The sequence below is a fragment of the Lissotriton helveticus genome, chromosome 8 (assembly GCF_964261635.1).
Source record: "Lissotriton helveticus chromosome 8, aLisHel1.1, whole genome shotgun sequence".
In the NCBI taxonomy this organism is placed as follows: domain Eukaryota; kingdom Metazoa; phylum Chordata; class Amphibia; order Caudata; family Salamandridae; genus Lissotriton; species Lissotriton helveticus.
Window position 1 is genome coordinate 293,060,601 of NC_136069.1, and position 19,197 is coordinate 293,079,797.

Sequence of the window (19,197 nt, forward strand, 5' to 3'; positions counted from 1 at the left end):
CGAATCGCCTGATGAAGAGCACCGTTGCTGCCGCGACCAGGGACTCTCCGATGTGGAAACGCTAATCACAGAGGACGAATGTCTACTTGACACTGCCCTCGACGTCTACTTTCTCCTCAACGTCGACTTTCGCCGCGACGTTGACTCCTTCCTTGATGTAGACCGTCTCCTTGACGTCGACCGTCTCCTCGACGTCGATCGTGTCGACGCCGATCTGCGCCTCGACGGCCAGCGCCAATCTCTTCGGGACTCAGCTCAACGACGATGGTGTGTCAACGTCGTCTGTCAAGTCCTCGACGTCGACCTCGTCCAAGGTCTCGACGTACTTCCCCTCGACAGCGAACGTAGACATCGCTTCGACCTAGAGCCCTTGGGCGACGGGGAGCATATCAACGTCATACCGCTCGACGCCGTAGCCATCGTCGACCGGGACCGGTGCCGTTTCTGGGCTATCTCTTGACTGGGGAGCCCCCCAGAGGCCGATGCACAGGCAGAGGAAGAAGAAAGAGTCCCTCCATGCCCAGAGATCCCACCTGCATCCTGATGTCTTCTCTGCTCCAGGCCTTGAAGACGGACCTTCTCCCGGTCACGCAGGGTCCTCCTGAAGAAAGAATGGCAAATATCACAGGAGTCAGGCACATGTGTAGATGGGAGACAGAGTATGCATACTCTGTGAGGGTCTGACTTGGCATTCTTCCTACCACACTCAGAGCACTTGTCAAATAAAGCTGGCATTTTGACAAGAAAGAGGTGGCTTGGCTGCTCAAAAAAGACAGCAAATGGAAGAGAAAGGCCCCAGACGTCGAGTAAAACACTAAATATCACAAAAAAGCTAAAAAAATTGAATTTATACCAATAAAGGTAGATCTCAATGCTCCAGGGTCCTGCTAGCAGGAGCCGGCAAAAAGAACTGGAAGTAACTTGCCCTTGGCTGTGCATCATGGGATACCGAGGGTCTCTGGATGGTTCCTTAAAGGTACAGTATCCCTTTTCCAGACACATAATGGCAGCCTACGAGCTTGTCTATCCAACCCTTCCTCTCTATCATGACAAAGGATTGTTGTGAAGGGGAGTTTCTCTAAGTGTGAAACTCTGAAAATGTGTAAATTTCTATATTATTTGGCTATCCTTCTTCACTTCAGGATGAAGTGCTGGCCAATGTAGCTTTGTTAATGTCAGGCTGCATTATGTGTCATTCATTTTCTCTTAAGTGTCTATGCAGGAATGCAGAAGAGGACAACTTAACAGACTATTTTGATAGCTCCGGGGTCCACGAACATGGGTGGGACTTTTCCCCGATTATGACTATACACAGAGATCCCCTACTACAGAACCAGAGGTTACCGCAGCAGAATGTGTTTAAACAGCAGATAATGACCACCAGCTCCATTTGCCTACTTCAGATACACACTGCACACAATGGGCCAGATTCTCAAAGCAATTTTCATCAACAACCCTACATTTACTCACAAAATGATTCGGTTACCTTCCAGAAATCTGCATTACCGACCCCAAGTGTTGTTCAAGCCTTTTTTCTTTATTTTAATCTTCCTCAAAAGGCATAGTGTTTTTTTCTATGTGCAATCAGCGTCTGGACGCGGTTAGGTCATCCATTCACACGCTTGTCTCCTGTCTGGAACGCGGAATGGTTTCTGCCTTCATCAAGGGACTACACCCTTCCCTGCATTAGGCTGCACCACCCTCAAGCATGTCTGACACACACATGCAACACCACCCCCGTTTGTTGAAATGCATAGAGCTGCGGGATCTTCAGGTTGCTTGATGGTCATATAAAATGCATGTTCAACAGTTGGCCACTGGATGCTTGGTTAATTTCAAAGCTACGAAGGGGGAACCATAAGCACGGCATTGGCAGGATTACAAAGACATCACTCCAACACAACACGTTACGTGACGTCATAGGGGTCTGGAGCATTTCCTGGTCAGATTACACACGCAACCGCTCTAGCCTCATGCCCAGAAGATTCAGAAACAAGATTTGGTTCAAGGGAATGCCACCTGTGGTCAATTCAGTTAACTACAGATGGGACGCGGATGCGCATGCCACTTGGATTTGCCTACCCACATGCTAAAATGCCAAAATGTAATGAAATCAAAGCCCATCTACCTCAAGAAAATAATTACTTATAGAAGGGGAGCATCAATGAAGGATGCTCTCATGGACAGTGACCCATGTGGACAACAAGCCAAGGGCTCTTGGCTTGCACAACGTAAGGGGTTTTACAAATGCAAGGTTTGTAAAGCCTGCCAACATGGTGTCAACACCACTGAATTTTCCACATCGTTTGGGGGACCCAACAAAGACATCAGCAAAAGCCTTAACCGCATGCGCACTAGCGCTTTTCCCGCTGCGATTTTGAAAATCGCGCGTTACGTGACAAGGTCAGCTCGTCATCCGCGTAGCGCAGGTTACGCCCATGACGAGCTGACTCATTAGCGCTGAAGGGGTTAATTGTAAGACTGATCATGTGGTCTATGTGTGTGGAGTGCCCTTGTGGACTAAGATACATAGGTAGCACCATCTTACCCGGACACAAGAGGGTACTCCAACACATTCGAGCTATTAAGAACCACGACCAGGCATACCCAGTGGCCAGACATTTCCATGATCACCATGATGGTGATCCCAAGGATATCAAATATTATCTCATTGACTCTGTCCCCAAAAACAAACGAGGAGGTGACAGAAAGAAGAACCTTAGACTATTGGAGATAAATTACATTCTTAATCTAGACAGCATGCACCCCAATGGCCTTAACAGTTCGGAGGAACTGCATGCTAGTTTATAACTACAGGGGTTCACTGTCATCATATAATTGTAAATTGGTGAACAATATTTCTTGTTACTGATGATTATTATTATTATTTTTTGACTTACACTTTTCTGGTTTTTTAATGAATAGAATATCTCTTTTTTAACAAAAAGTTAGAAAATAAAAATAAATAACTCGCGGTTTGCACATGCACTTTTGCACAAGATAGCCCAGTCCTTTAAAAACCTTACTAGAGACAACATAGTTGGTCTCTATATGTTTCTTACCGGTATCAGACGTATACGAGTTCTCTTCCAACATGAGGAACAAACAGACAGGTATAAAGATCTGGTACCCCTTATGCAGGGGACGTATATACGGATATTTATTTATGCATTTAGCTATTTATTCTTGGTGTATTTAATATTGATTATTTATACTGATGTATGTATATGTATATATAGTCTGTAGAATGGATGTTTTTAAATTATTATATACATCTATACTGCTTAGCATTTATGCATTTATAATGATATGTATTTTTCAAGCTATCAAATTGGACAAACTTTCGAAAATGTATATTTTTATATATGTGTGTATGCAATGATGTTCATCCTTACGTCAGCCCTTCTCTGTATTGAGATGGTATAGGTCAACAATGGAAAGAAGGCGCATTTAGGCTGCAATTATTCTCTTTCCTTTCTGTACTTGATAATTATAGTAGATGTCAATAATCATCTAATTCCGGCAAATCAGTTGCATTACTTTTTACAAAAGGTTTTTTAATTACTGGACTGTGTTTAGCACGATATATCTGCACCTTAAAATTAACCAACTGTTTGTGTCAAAATTTATGCAAAGTTTTTTTGAAAAAAACAGAGAAGGGGAAAAAAAAGTAAAGTGAGTGTGTATATAAAGGAATGCCATTGGTAGTATGGCGTCATGTGATCAAGTCCCCGTGGCAGGGACGAAACGAGTCATAGCTGCCTTCGTTTGCTTGTAAGCTGAACCTCAAATAAATTAAGGCATTTCAAGCTTTGTGGTCCGTTGCTCTGTTTCCGTATCCTGCGAGGGGGAAGCAGTGTTAGGAGTTTGCTGGTGATATATATATATATCTATAGATATATATATATATATATATATATATTACCTACTGGCGGTCGCCAGTAGGTAGTTATAGTTAGGATTGTTTTCCATAGGAAATCCGCAACATTCTATTGGTAATAACTTTGGCGCCGGTGGACGAATTTTCGCGAATTTCTCAAAGAAGATGGCCCGCTCCGCTCCTTCCCTGAAAATTTTGGGGGGATTCGCGAAGTGGGGGCCGAGATAAAAGGGGGGGGTCCCAAAACGTGTTTTCCCCATGTTAATTTCCATAGGGCGGTTGGACTCACTTTTAGCCCGAATGGCTGAATGGATTTCCACCAAACTTGGTAAAATTGTAGGGACTGGTAGCCTGATGTGCCTTTGCTATGTCTCAAGATATGTGCTCCAGTGGATTTTGAGTAATTTAGGTTCAAAAAAATATATATATCTATGAGCGCGCACCGGGGAGCGCACCCGGCGCGTAACGGGAGTTCGCAAGCGGAAAGCTGATTGGCTCTCGGGTGTTTGTCAACATTCTAAACAGTCCGGAGCGGCCGCCATCTTGTGTGTCGGTAGGATCGAGACACAAGAGGTGGCAAAAACAAAGGGGGAAATTACTAAAAGGGGGCAGGGTAGATCCCCCCTGACCCCATAGGTTTGATATGGGGGCCATAAAAGGGCTTCGCAGGTCCCAAAACATTTTTTTTCTTCCGATTTTCGCGGGGGGAGCGCCCGGTACGCGCACCGGGGAGCATACCGATACGCGTACCCTGGAGAAAAAAGAATGACAGTTTCCCAAAAATGTAGCATTTTTTTTATAAATTAGAGGTAGTTCTAAAAAGAACTGTTTTTTTATTGTTTTTTTGAATTTTTTTTTTACTTTTTTTGGCTTTTCTGAACAGTTTTATATTTTTTTTTTATTTTTTATGGGGGAAACAAAAAACAGGGAATTGTAAATGGCTCAACTGGAGCAAAAGAAAAACAGGAAAAAATGAATGTTTCTTCGGGCACTTGTGGTGATCCCAAGCACGGGTGATAAGTGTAATGCTTTGCTCACCATAGCATATTGTCCCTCCACAAAATATGCAAACGATTTTAAAATTGGAAAACTTGGATTGAATGCCTGGGATCATCTCCCTTGCCTCTGGACCCGATGGGGTGGGTTGTTTACTTTGGGAGGTGCTGGCAGAAGATTGGGCAGGGTTTCTGGCCAGTTCCCTGACCTCTGCCCTAGCATAGTTATTAGGGTGCCGGCGTTGCATATGCCGAATCATGGTGTTGTTGCCAAAAGAGTATTTTTTGTTAGGGTTCCCCCTTGAAAGTTGAAAGCCACAGATTAAACAAGTCGCCTTTGGCGCATTAACTTTCTTCTTGTCCTTTGGGATGGAAAAAAACTCCCAGATAAAGTGCTCCTTTGGCTTATATGGGGTAGTATCTTCTGGTAGGAACCTCCCCTCCTCCTCCTCCTCTTCTTCTTCTTCTTCTTCTTCTTCTTGTTCTCACCACTGTGGTGTTGTGGTGGTCCTTGTGGTGGTGGTGGTGGTGGTGGTGGTGGTGGTGCAGATGCTCCTGCAGCTGCTGCTACTGTAGCCATTTTTCAGACAAATAGGTACAGAGAGGTCTTTCAACAGGTCTTCCTGACTCAAAGTACAAAGTGAGAATGAGGAAAATAGGTGGGGGCTTTCTTCATTTGGAAAACAAAACTGTCCTGAACCAATGAAAAGTGTTACTTTCAGGTCACATGACTCGGGCCTTGATCATTTGGAAACCAAAACTGATCTGAACCAAAGAGAAGTGTTATTTTCAGGTCACATGACCCGACGCGCTTACGCTACGCGCCCCGGGGCGTGCCCGGGGGCGCGTAGCATAAGCACGTCAGGACGCGCCCGGCGGCGCTTACGTTGCGCGATCGTATACGTTTGGGCGCTTCCGGGTGCGTTTACGCCGTGCATAATAAGACGCATCACGCGGCTACCCGATACGTCACGATGATGTTTTCGTTCGCGGCAATAGCGCTAACGGGACGCTCACCGGTACGCGCACCGGGCGCGCCGTAACACTGCGCTCACCGGTGAGCGCATCGGTACGCGCCCCGGGAGCGCTCCGGGGCAAAAAAATTAAAATAAAAAATAAATAAACATAAAAAAATAGTATTACATAATTATACAATATAAAATTCATTATAAAAAATATTACATTTCATACCTATAGAGATTTGCTATTGAAAAACCTATGAAATTCACTGAAAAAACCATAGGTTTCACACCAGTTATAGTTAGCTGGAAATTTTACTCGCATAAAACCATTGAAATTCCCACGTTATAGTTAGTTGGACTCACTATAACTTGCGCGTGCAATGCACTGCTGATGACGTCACATATTACATCACTCATGACATGGTCAGTGACATCACTCATGACATCACTGATGACACCATCCTTGTGACAGAGTGACAGACCTCCTTTCACTGTAATGTAACCCTTGAAACACATATTCAATAATAGAAACTAAAATTTTCAAAAAAATGGAGATACTCATACCAGTTACAACAACCAATTCAATAATTCCACCATCTATATACACATCCACTCATTCACCAACAGTACTATATAGTCACTCGTACTATATAGTCACTCATACATATACTCACTCATCATATGTAGTGATATACCTATGCATCCTGTTACACACCGACAGTCATCTAAAAGATACTCTGACACATACTCACACATGCAAATAAACTATTAAACATCCATTTATTTGCATATACAGCTATACACACACTACCACTTTACTGCTAAAGAAACTTACACATACTTACTCTCTTAAACAATCACTTATAGAAACACATTCTAATTTAAACAGGAACTCTTACAATCTCTTACTCTCACATATACTCACTTATATACATCAATATTCACATATACTAGATTAAAACATATGTAGTTACTGATAAAGACACTAGTGAGACAGTCATTCACTCACTAACACACGCATATACACACTCATCCACCCATACAGTCCTGCACATATAATGTCTTCAAAACACATACAAAGAGAGAGTCAGTCATTCATGCATCTATGTGCTAGGTAATACCCCCACCAAACCATACAAACACTCATACTGATACTAAGAAAAACATCTAATAACCCATACACATACACATGTAGCTACTCACCAACCCATGCAGCCACTTATACACAAAGTGAAACACTAATACATATATTTAAATATTTAAACATTACTCACTAATATATGTATTCACTAAGATACACTTAATAAGCCAGTTAACCAATCAATTTAAAAAAAAAATCCATGTAAACACTTATTTAAACATTTATTCTTCCATCAACTTTTACACATACATATATAACACATATTTATTTTTCAGAAAGACACACATTCACTGGATGGTGTCATCAGTGATGTCATGAGTGATGTCACTGACCATGTCATGAGTGATGTAATATGTGACGTCATGAGTGATGTCACTGACCATGTCATGAGTGATGTAATATGTGACGTCATCAGCAGTGCATTGCACGCGCAAGTTATAGTGAGTCCAACTAACTATAACGTGGGAATTTTAATGGTTTTATGCGAGTAAAATTTCCAGCTAACTATAACTGGTCTGAAACCTATGGTTTTTTTCAGTCAATATATATATATATATATATATATCAACGAAAAACTCCTTACAAAGCACAGGAGACAGACCACAAGACCAGGACAAATGCTGAGATCTTCTTTATTGTTTGCTCATCACCGTGAGAGAGTGCATAACGCGTTTCGGGCTCCCTGAGCCCTTGTTCACATATATATATATATATACATACATACATATATACACACAAAAACACACACACACCCATACTTCTATCAATATCAATACCTTTTTTGGGGGGATAATACGGAGAAGAATATGAAACTGTCATTCTAGCTTTATCTTAAATAGTGGATACAGATCACAATTTGTGGCATCCAGTGACATATGTAAGCATCCCAGTCTTGCCTCGTTCTAGGATAAACATTCCCACAACTAGAATCAAGTGCTTAGTGAGCCTAGTAATACAAACATGTTAAATAGATTAAGTAATTTGGTAGCTGCTAGAAAAGTTAAGGCATGCTTTGTTGGATGCTGTAGACCGTCATTTTCATCAGTTTGAAAAGGAAACCTAAAAGCAGCAATCCATACTCGAGTCACCTTGAAACAATTTGAAAAAAATAGATTTTAAACGGCAGATTTCCTCTTTACAAATATTTAAAATCCAAACTTGATAATATCAATGCATAGTTAATCTACATTTACATGCTATATTATTCAGTTGATAATAACACTTACCGCTGTGGGAGAAGTCGGTCATTGGTCAAGTAGCCAGGTTTGTGCACTTCCTTGCTGTAATCTCCATATTTGGCTTGGACAGCATAGGATGCAAGTAAGACTGCAGTTTCTGGCGGGCAATATATTTCATCATTTAAAATAGCTTCTTTGACTTGCAAAAAGAACAACCTCTGTGTGATTTCCTGGATTAACTCTTCAGACACATCTTCGGGGAAAAACTTTGCTCTGAATTTAAATTGCAGTGGATTTTCCTTCCGGACGTCTTGCTGAGTTACCTTAAAATGAAAAGTATATTTACCATGTAGCATTTTCACCAAAGATGTTCTAAACTGTATATTAAAAATAAAATGGGTGGGATAGTGCAGTTCCACAATACAGTGATTTGTAGTTAACTGCAGCTCTTGTAGAAGCAGGAAGGGGGTGGGAGGGGTTAGAGAGGGGTATCAAGTAAATGCGTTGATGAACAAGGAGCAGATATTTGGGGGTGGGGGAACAAAAGAAGAAGGATACAAAGAAAAACAGAGCGTGCCCCAAAGGGCATGGGGAGCAATAGATGAGATGAGGGGAAGCAACTGAAGGAGTACAGGGTGCAAGTGACAGGGATGTGAGCATGGAAGCAAGCAAACACATGCACTGCCATGAAGTGCTGAAAGAAAAAAAGAAAAACAGTTCCCATGAAGGATTCAAGTAATCTTTTAGAAAATGATAGTAAAGCTAGGCCTAGGGAAGTGACAAACTTAAGAGGAACGAAAGGTAATAAAGGCACTAAATAAGAAACAAGCAAATTAAGTGGCCCAGAAAGGCAACCAATGATGAGCAATTCGTCTGACCCAGGCCCACTAGTACGTTTTAGTATTTTCCACAATGGGTCATGAACTACAACAGCTAAAGCTGTGGGTAGACAAGACTTAAAAGGAACTTAACTATGCAGGCTTATCCCGTGGAATGCCCTGGGAGCATGTGGGTTACAGCAACATGAGGCTGTATGAGCAGAACGACAGACTATCTATGTGCTTATGCTTTGTACAATTTACAGGCCTTGATACGAGCCCTGTGGGTGAACTCTGCATCTCTAGTGGGATGACCAGCTAAATCCCTGGTGGACTGGGCCCTCTCTGCAGGGTCACCACCAAACCTTTTTACCTTCACCCCTCCAACCAGTGCTAAAGTGTTTGTGCCCACTCCCTAGAACATGGTCACACTGGCTTACACCCAATTATCATATCTAATTTACGTACACGTTCCTAGCAAAGTGGTATACCAATTACCCAGGGAATGTAAATTAAATTAAATCCTACTCAATCAATCACAATGTGTGAATGAATACTCGTTATGAAAGAATGACAGAAGGAGCAAGAATAGTCATTTGAGTGCAGGGATGCAAGGGGTGGTTGTTATCAGAACTGTAATTTTATTGGACACGGTTGTGTTGTAACAAGTAGTTCAGAGTGATATTCATTTATCAGAAGGTGGTACCAGAGGGGATGGAAGGTCCCTCAGTGGACCTCTTTCTTGAGGATTTAATAATCAACCAATTGAAGCCCAAACACCTCTCCAATTTCTTTATCATTGAGCAGGCACACAAAGCGCCGGTACCTCCGTCAGAACCAGGGTCCCGCCCAAAACCACCATTGCTAGGTACTGAACTATCGCGACCTTGACTCGATCCTACAGGCGGCCCGCACCAAAGGAGATCTACAACATGAGAACGCAATGTTAAGATTCTTTCCAGACTTTACTCTAATGGGGCAGTGCCAACGACGGACCTTTGACTAGGTCAAAAGAGCACTGAGGGAGGAGAGCCTTAAATACATAGCTGGGCCCTGCTAACATCCGAGCAATGGACAACGGTAAATCATGGTACTTCACCACCCCTGAAGAAGTGTGGGACTGGCTCAAAAGAGGAAGAACAGCCGGAAAGCAAAGGTACCGAAACCGGAACAGGAAGCAACCCCGAGAATAGGTCAATGGTTCACCTGGCGAAATGCAGGATCCTCAGTACACACGGCAGACCCAAATTAGGAGGACGACGCTCAGATTCGCATCCAACTATCAAGTAAGGGGTAAACATCTCGGGCCCCAATGACCAGAATGAGATCGACGACTCAAACTTGTCTTCAATCTAGGGCCTGAAAGACAATGGTGAGAGACAAGCTGTGAATCGGTCACAGGTCTCCTATCTAAGAATGAGACATGCAAGTGATGACCGCAAAGGGACATAGAGGACTATGATCAATACGGGGAAGGAGTGGGAGGGCCTGCAAATCAATAGAGGAAGTGAAGCCAACCGACCCTGTTGAGTAGACATGGTTAACCACATCAATGCTGATGGTATTCCCCTCCTGTGCTGAGATTTGTTGATTCCCATGTTTCATGACGAACTGGGCTCGTCATGAGCGTGCGAGGAGGCTACCTCATGACGAGCCCAGCTCGTCATCAGCGTCGAAGGGGTTAAGTTAGGACGACAGGCAGTCTGCAAATTGGGGTAGTGGGTACTTTTAAACCTACAGTGAAGGGTGGGAGGTGTTAGCGATGTGGACATGTTTCTGCAACTGTTTGTTATGTATGGTTTATGATGGGTTCAAGTTAACGCTGGAAACACTAAAGTGCAGGGTACTCAATTCAGACAGAGGAACAGAGGGGCGGGAGGGGAAAAGGGAGTATCACAATCTCACTAGGAACAGTAATGGCATACCGACAATCAACCAAATCGACAATCCTGTCTTGGAATGTCAACGGTTTAGGCAATAAAATCAAGCATACTGTGGTCCTACAGTACTTGAGCAGACACTCCCCCGATACAGTACCACTTCAAGAGACATTTGCAAGGCAAACACTACCTGGCACTCAATCGAATGGCTTATACTCGACTGGCCCACGCAGGATTCACATCTAGCTGCAAGGGAGCGGGGATTCTAGTAAAAAAAAAAAGCGACCCCACTTGTGAAGTGCAGCGCCTGGAGTGATCCTGCAGGTAGATATGTAGCATTAACGAGACTATGTGAGGGCTGAACTTTAAATATCTGTATCTCCTCCTTTATACCGCCGAAACTCCATACGGAGACCCTTCCGGAGCTGAGCAAAGTATTACTTGACATGCCTTAAGGAATCCTAATACTGGGCGGAGACATGAATGCCAAGATGTCTCCTGAGGTAGACAGAAGTATGACACCCAGCAGAGCCACAGGGCCAAAGCCATTGTGGGCCTTTAAGGAGACGTTGGGTTGGCAGATCTGTGGATGGTTCATAACTCAAACACCAGACAATACACACACATTTTGCCGGCACACAGCATTGGGTCCCGTCTAGATTACATATTCACACAAAGAATGCATGTGGGGCAGCTTAGGGATGCATGACACAGAGCCAGAGGTATTTCAAACCATTCACTGGTGGAGGGGATGCTCTGGCGCCCCACTCGGGAAACTTTGCTCCCACCACGTCTACAACCCTGGCAATTTAAAGACCGAGAATTTGCAGACAAATTCAGGGGAAGAACGTCACAATACTTCAAAGAGAATACCGGGACGGTTAGCTTGCATTGCACCCTGTGGGAAGCATATAAAGTTGTGGCTAGGGGACATCCAGGCACTGGCTGGGGGGCAGAAGAAAGAACGACGTGGTAGACATGAAAAATTAGAGCAAGACATAATTGAACCTGAGGGACAGCTAGGAAGAGTGGAAATACTGGACCCTACCCTAGGTCACAAACTGCGGCTGCGGCAGGGTGAACTCAAAGAGGTGGAGGAAAACGAAGACAGGTCCCATGCAATAGCCATCCAGAGACGACTGTACGACGTAGGAAACAAGTCAAACAACTTAACAACACGGCTAGAGAGGAGAGCTAGAGACTGAAACTGGCTGCTTTAAATACAAAAGCCCGACGGCTCCTTGAGCAGATCTGATCGGGCGACAGACGAAACTTTCGCAACATACTACGAGGCACTATACCAGTTGGTAACAGAACGGCAGATGATAGCGCCGAGCTGCTGAGGGACTCAACGGGCCACCCGCTGAACTATTTAAGCGCGTAGCAGATAAAGTGCCCCAACCAATGCTAAACATGTTCCAAGCAGCGCTAGAGGACGGAAGACTGCCAGAAGTAAACTCCCTGAGCACTGTGGTTCATACCGAACCATCCCTTTAATCAACTTTGAGGCAAAGGTCTTAACTAAGGTCCCAGCAAATCGATTACACCTGATGTTCTCCACAATAATTCACCCGACCAGACTGGATTCATACCAGGTAGAAGAACCAGACTGAACCTCTGCAGGTTCTTCGGCGTCATGCATGAAACTGCAGTTAGACCGACAGAGACTGCAGCGGTACTCTCATTGGCACCTGTATGGCATTCGATTCCATCGAATGGCAATACCTCTTTGCTGTATTAAAACAGACTAGGCTTCGAACCACGATTTTGCGCATGGGTTGGTCTCCTATACCGTGACCCCCTAGCAAGAGTCCGGGTGAACAGGACAATATCCAGATCATTTATGCTACACAGGGGAACACGTCATGGCTGTCCACTATCCCCCCATATTTTTGCAATGGCACTGGAGCAGTTGTAAGCAAGGGTGCGAAATGGCCCTTTAGTTTACGGTATAGATGTCGGGAAATGATGGGAAGAACATAATTCCCTGTACGCGAACGGCGTTTTATTATATGCACACTAGCCCCGCCAAACACTACACAGACTCATCCATATATTCCAGCTCTTGGGCAGCTACTCCGCCTAACAGATAAACTGGGAATAAGTATCTAGTGTTCTCATTAGCCGGAGCACTACCACCCCTTACGTCCAACTGCGAGGCCCTGGTATTGAAGGAAGAGTTTAAATATTTGGGTATCCGTATAACTAGAACAGAGGCCCTTAACCTAAACCCACAACTAGTGAGACTACGAGATTATGTGAGCCACTGGCGTCGGCTTCTAGTCTAAAGGGCCTGGCGGTTCTGTTCAAAATGATGGATCTTCCCCACCTAATATACGTGCTGCAGAACACTCCGTGTCAGGTCCCGAATTTGTTCTCTTTAAAGCGATTTGTGAAGAAATACACTGCTTACTGTGGGAGGGTGGTATCCCGCGTATAGCATTATGCAAACTACAACGTGGGGTATATGAAGGTGGACTAGCAGTCCCAGATATTAGAGGTTATTATCTAGCGTCCCAACTGTCAATGACTGGGTTTTAGCACCTCTCTCCGAGCCGGCATCCTAGGTAGAACGGAGCGCTATGGGGAACAGTGGTTATCTGGCAGCACTATATTGTAAAAAACTCGGGAAAACACTTCCACCACCACACACAGACATTAATAAGGGGCTGGTGAGCGAAAACGAAGCTCATGGGTTGGGAGGCAAAACTAACTGAACAGACGCCACTCTGGGAAACAGATATGTAGAAGGAAGTAAGACGCCTACAGGGATTCCACAAGTGGAGCCTCATCGGCATAGACCGCCTTGGGAACATTTGGCAAAAGGGATCTATACTTAAGTTTGAAGACCCACAGGCAGAATACAAAATGGCCGACTCGGAGAGATTTCATTATCTTCAGCTAAGCCACGCCCTGCAGTGCCATATACACAGGGTATACATTATCCGAATATTTCCCGCAGGAGGTCAGACTATTGCTTTATCCAATGATGGAAAGGGCGGTCTCTCAACTACTGCAAAATTATGAACTCCTCCCCGGACCCCCTAGGTCACTTGAGGGAGGCATGGTAGAGCGTTCTGGGGCCCCTGGAGGACGAGGACTGGAGGGAGGCCATCCAGAGCCCCTGGGGGATAGCCATAAGAACAAGATTTGGGTTGGTAAAGCTCAGGATTTTGCATAGGTCATATGCTCCCAGAACCCTCCAACACTGATGGGTTCAATGCGATACAGATCACTGCATCAGGGGCTGTGGGGAGGTAGCGACATTCTTCCATATCATCTGGGAATGTTTCAAAGTACAACGCCACTGGAACTGAGCAACTCGAATCATGAGCAGGGTGGTGGGGCAGCAGGTCCCGATGGAAGTAAGATGGCATCTTCTGGGATTGGCTGGAGATGTGGATTAGTGCTCGTATACTAAAATATGGTTAAAGCTTTACTCCAGAGTGGCAAAAAGAAATATGTTGAGAATGTGGGGAAATATTGGACTCCCCAAGATAAGGGAATGAGAAAATGACCTGGACTAATGGAAACAGGCAGAGCAAACGATATACCAGAGTAGAGGGTGCCCAGCAAAATGGGAAAAGATATGGACCATGTGGGCAAAATATAGGAATTAACAAGGTGGAGAGGGAGACCTGCAAGCGCAAGTGGAGCCAGAATAGAAGAGGGTAGTATGTGACCACAAATGCAAATGTCATGATATTCTCCTCTGCTCAAAGCCACCAACCGTCAATCTATACCTGTACTATTGTCAAAGTGTACGAGTGATTGTTTAATAAAAGTTTATTAAAGAATGTATAAGTTTAGAAAAAGTAAAAAGTTCTTTGATAAAAACACACACACTGGGGTCGATTCCGATCCTGGAAAAAAACAGTTTGTACGAATCGTATCCGGAGCCCTCTCCGTACGAATCGTAAACATGCCGTACGACCCGACGAGTACGATCCGGACCGGGGTATGAGGACGCGATTCGTAGGGTCCACGTCAGGTCAGGGCGATTCGTACGGAAAAGCACACAATCACATACACACCGTACGGTCCGTACACCCCATGTTCGCAGGGGTACAGTGCGTACCCCAGCGATCATGGGGTGTACGCACTGTACCCCGCGATCGCAGAGTGTACGCACCGTACACCCAGCGAACATGGGGTACGGTGCGTACACGGCAAAAACAACTGGTGATGGACAGAATGCAGAACATTGTCATACATTCACCCCTCCACCTGGGTAGGAAGATTGCACCGTTCAGGTCACCGTAGACAACCAAAATTCCAAATTCCCTGGTGGAATGTCTACGCTAGCACTATTGCACAAAAAGACAAAACAAATAACGTGGTAGAAGGATGGCATAATGCCTTCCAAGCCACAATAGGGAGAGGACAACCAGCACTGCACAAACTTATCCAATCAATAAAAAAAGAACAAAGTTACCAAGAGCTGAGAATTGAATAATCTTTATCAAAAATAGGACCAAACGCAAGCAAAAAACAATAAATATGTATGAATACCTCCAACAAAAAACAAGAATGTATCCAAGTATCCAAGGTCTAGAATACATAGACCTAATAGCAAAATCCATTCTTTAATGAAATACAAATAGCAAACAGTAAAAACATAAAACACAGAAGAAAAATAATTAATTTTTTATATCAGTTAAATTATGTCATGAAATGTCAGATATAAATTGATATCACATGACATAATATAACTAATAAAAAAAATGTAATTCACAAATAAACATTACCCACCCATAAAAACAGAATAAAAAAAAGAACTTACGGTTTTGTAGCTGTAGAATATCCTCATAATAGACAATTTAAAAACCAATCCAAGGGAAAAACAATCCAGACAGTAATGATAAACCCCAAAAAATTGAAAAATCCAACTGTATAAAAAAAATCCAACGTACCAATTCTCTCGATAACGAAACCATAAAAACCCGAAAATATTTCACTATAAAAAAAGCACCAAAATCCGGAAAAATAAGGAATTGTATATAAACTTGTTGTAAAACAAGTAACCACAATTTCCTTTATTAAAAAAAGAAAAAAAAAATGAGAACAATACCGTCTGTTCACCAAATCCGGCACCTGTAAATAAAATACCAACACTACTCATCCATAACAAATAATAAACCCACAAATAGAAATAACAACATATAAAACTTATGAACACACATAATAAAATAGTAAGCGCAAAATATTAACATTACATGAACTAGTAAACAAACCAAGCTATCACTAACCTACGTAAATAACACGTAAATTTCACAAAACAGTTAAATAAAACGAACACATATACACTACCACTAACTAAACACTACCTTAAAAATAATTAAAATCAAACTTGCAGTAACAAACACAAAGTTGCGTCTTCACAAATGACCCAAACAACGATGTAGATAGTCTAAAAAGTAAACAAGGGAAAACAAAATGGCGGCATAATTAAAACAAAAATAGGACTAAATCCTCATAGAAATGAATGGGAACAAATAAAAAATGGTTGAAAAATGTCTTAAAAAATGTTTTTTTTTCTAAAATGCGGAAAATAAACATATTAATATTGTAAAATATACATTAATTATATGTGAAAATATATAGAATAAATGTTTTAATGTATATTAAAAAATATGTTTATAACTAACTTTTGATTTACTTATAATATACAAATGTTAAAAAATGTATATATGTACTTTTGCAAATCCAAACAATTTGTAAATTATTTAACATTAAATTTTATTGAAATTAAATAAAATTTAATATGTTAATTAATAAAACATTATGTTAAAACATTTACAATGTATATATTACAACTACTGCAATGTTATGCATCATTAAATACAAATGTAAAAAAAGTTCATGAAAAATGTAGAAATGTTTTCATTTATAAATATAAACACAATTAATACTATATTCATGACAAAATTATACTATGTTACTTTATAATGATACATGCATTACAAATAAATAATACAATGTTACAAAAATGTGTAGTTCATTTGTATATATGTTATTAAATATAATTTGTTTAAAAGTTTAAAATACAAGACAATATTCAAATAAAATATTTCAAACAATAACAAGTTGTATTTATTTACAATCTTGTAATAAAAAATAATTCAATAATCATAATTCACTATTATAACTCCAAATACAATTTAAGTGAAAGAAAATATTGTATAGTAAAATATAACACATTACTATTCTAATTCCAAATCCAATATAAATCACTGAAAATGCTGGACAGTAAACCATAATAATTTACTATTCTAAAAGCCCAACATAAATCAGAGAAATTGCTGGACAGTAAACCATGATAATTTACTATTCTAACTCTAAATCCAACATAACTTAGGGAAAGTGCTGGACAGTAAACCAAAATAATTTACTATTCCAACTCCAAATCCAACATAACTCGGGGAAAGTGCTGGACAGTAAACCATAATAACTTACTATTCTAACTCCAAGGCCAATATAACTCAGGGAAAGTGCTAGACAACAAACCATAATCAATTTTAATTTTTAAAAATCACAATTAAAATTTTAACATTTAATTTTTTTAAATTATAATTATTTAAATTTCAAAAAAAGATTTACACATTTTTAAATTCCTACCCACCCGTATCACCTATAAATACAACATCCCAACGCTAAATTATAAACAAATTTTAATATATAACAATTTCAATACATTTTTAAATTCTAATTTCAAATTAAACATTTAGAAAAGTAAAAATTTACTTCAAATTTTCTACATTTCTATACATTTTAACAAACCATTTTTAAATTACTACCCACCCTTATCCCCTAAAAATTAAAAAAAACACTGCCAAAAATATATACAAAATGAAATATTATATTACAGAATTTCATTAAATATTACATTTCTAATTTCAAATTAAAATTTTCAAAAAGTAACTTTTTTATTCTAATTTTCAAAATTTCTATAAATTTTAACAGAACATTTTTAAATTACTACCCACCCTTATCCCCATTAAATACAACAACCCACTCCTAAAATATATACAAATGCAAATATATAACAATTTCATTAAATTAAAATTTTTACATTTCAATTTTAAAATTTCAAAATGTAAAATATTTTTACTTCTAATTTTTTAAATTTCTAAAAATTTCAACACATTTATTAAATTACTACCCACCCTTATCCCCTATAAACCCAACAACCCACTCCCAAAATATTTACAAATGTAATATATAACAACATTTAATTAAATAAAACATTTCTAATTTAAAATCTAAAATTTCGAAATTTGAAAATTATTTCCTTCTAATTTTATATTCTATAAATTTTCACACAACTTTTTTAAATTACTACCCACCCTTATTCCCTATAAACCCAACAACCCGCTCCTAAAATATTTACTAATATTCAAAATGAATATTTTACATTTATATTTTTAAATTACTACCCATCCTTATCCCCTATAAAATAAACATCCCGCTCCTAAAAATTAAGCTAAAAATAAAAAAATAATTCGAAAATAACATTTATTATTTACATAAAAACATTAAAAACTAAAAAAATTAATCCATTGAAAACATATCGATATAAATTACACCGATATTTATTTCAACTATATTTACTACATCGATATTTCACAATGTCAATATTTCTGCACTACTTACAAAACGATATTTCCTACATCGATATTTAAGACGTCGGTATTTTACACAGACGACATTCTTACCTCGATATTTCTTCTTTTCAATATTTCCCCATCGATATTCCTGCTATACACCACCCGGGAACACCAGTGCAGCGCTGAAAGACGCCATTAGAGACGAGGAAGCTGCGGAGGAGCAGAGACCGAGGCCGTGCACACTGCAGGCCTGGCGCGCTGTCTGCGCAACCTGCGTTGTCCCCTTGGGGCCAGGGGCTACCTCACTGGCGGGCTGACTTTGGCACCGGAGAACTGTGGAGGTTATCAGTGTGGTGCCAAAAGAGGTCTGCCCCGACGGAGGCGGTGGTGCCCTGCAGGCTGGAGCGGCTACCTGCCCTTCCCTCCCCAGCACGGCTGCATCGTGAGATTCGAACCGGGTAGGGCACAGTAACACCTACGTGAGGCCACGACAGTGGGCGGATAAACCAGGAGAGGCCCCCCAGCATACCCGGAGGCCAGACTACATGAGGGAGACAGAGGTCCCTACCTGCAACGACCACGGTCACGAGACTCCGACCGAGGCAGGAACGTTCCCCCCCCCTCCCCCTCTGCTCTGCCGGGGAACGCAAGACCACGTGGCGGACCACTGAGTGCTTCTCTACCAGGCAGTGAGTCTGCTATCCCCACTGCATAGCGCAGCTCCTGCGACCAAGCC

The 19,197-nt window shown here is 41.3% G+C and overlaps 1 protein-coding gene across 1 annotated transcript in view; it reads right to left on the reverse strand.

Annotated features, from left to right (window-relative positions):
- The window catches only part of RDX (radixin), a 596,536-nt gene that overhangs the window by 413,593 nt on the left and 163,746 nt on the right, over window positions 1-19,197 (reverse strand). The window contains exon 5 of the mRNA XM_078657059.1: window positions 8,205-8,479. Coding sequence (XP_078513185.1) covers window positions 8,205-8,479 — 275 coding nt within the window. The remainder of the gene's footprint in view (window positions 1-8,204; window positions 8,480-19,197) is intronic.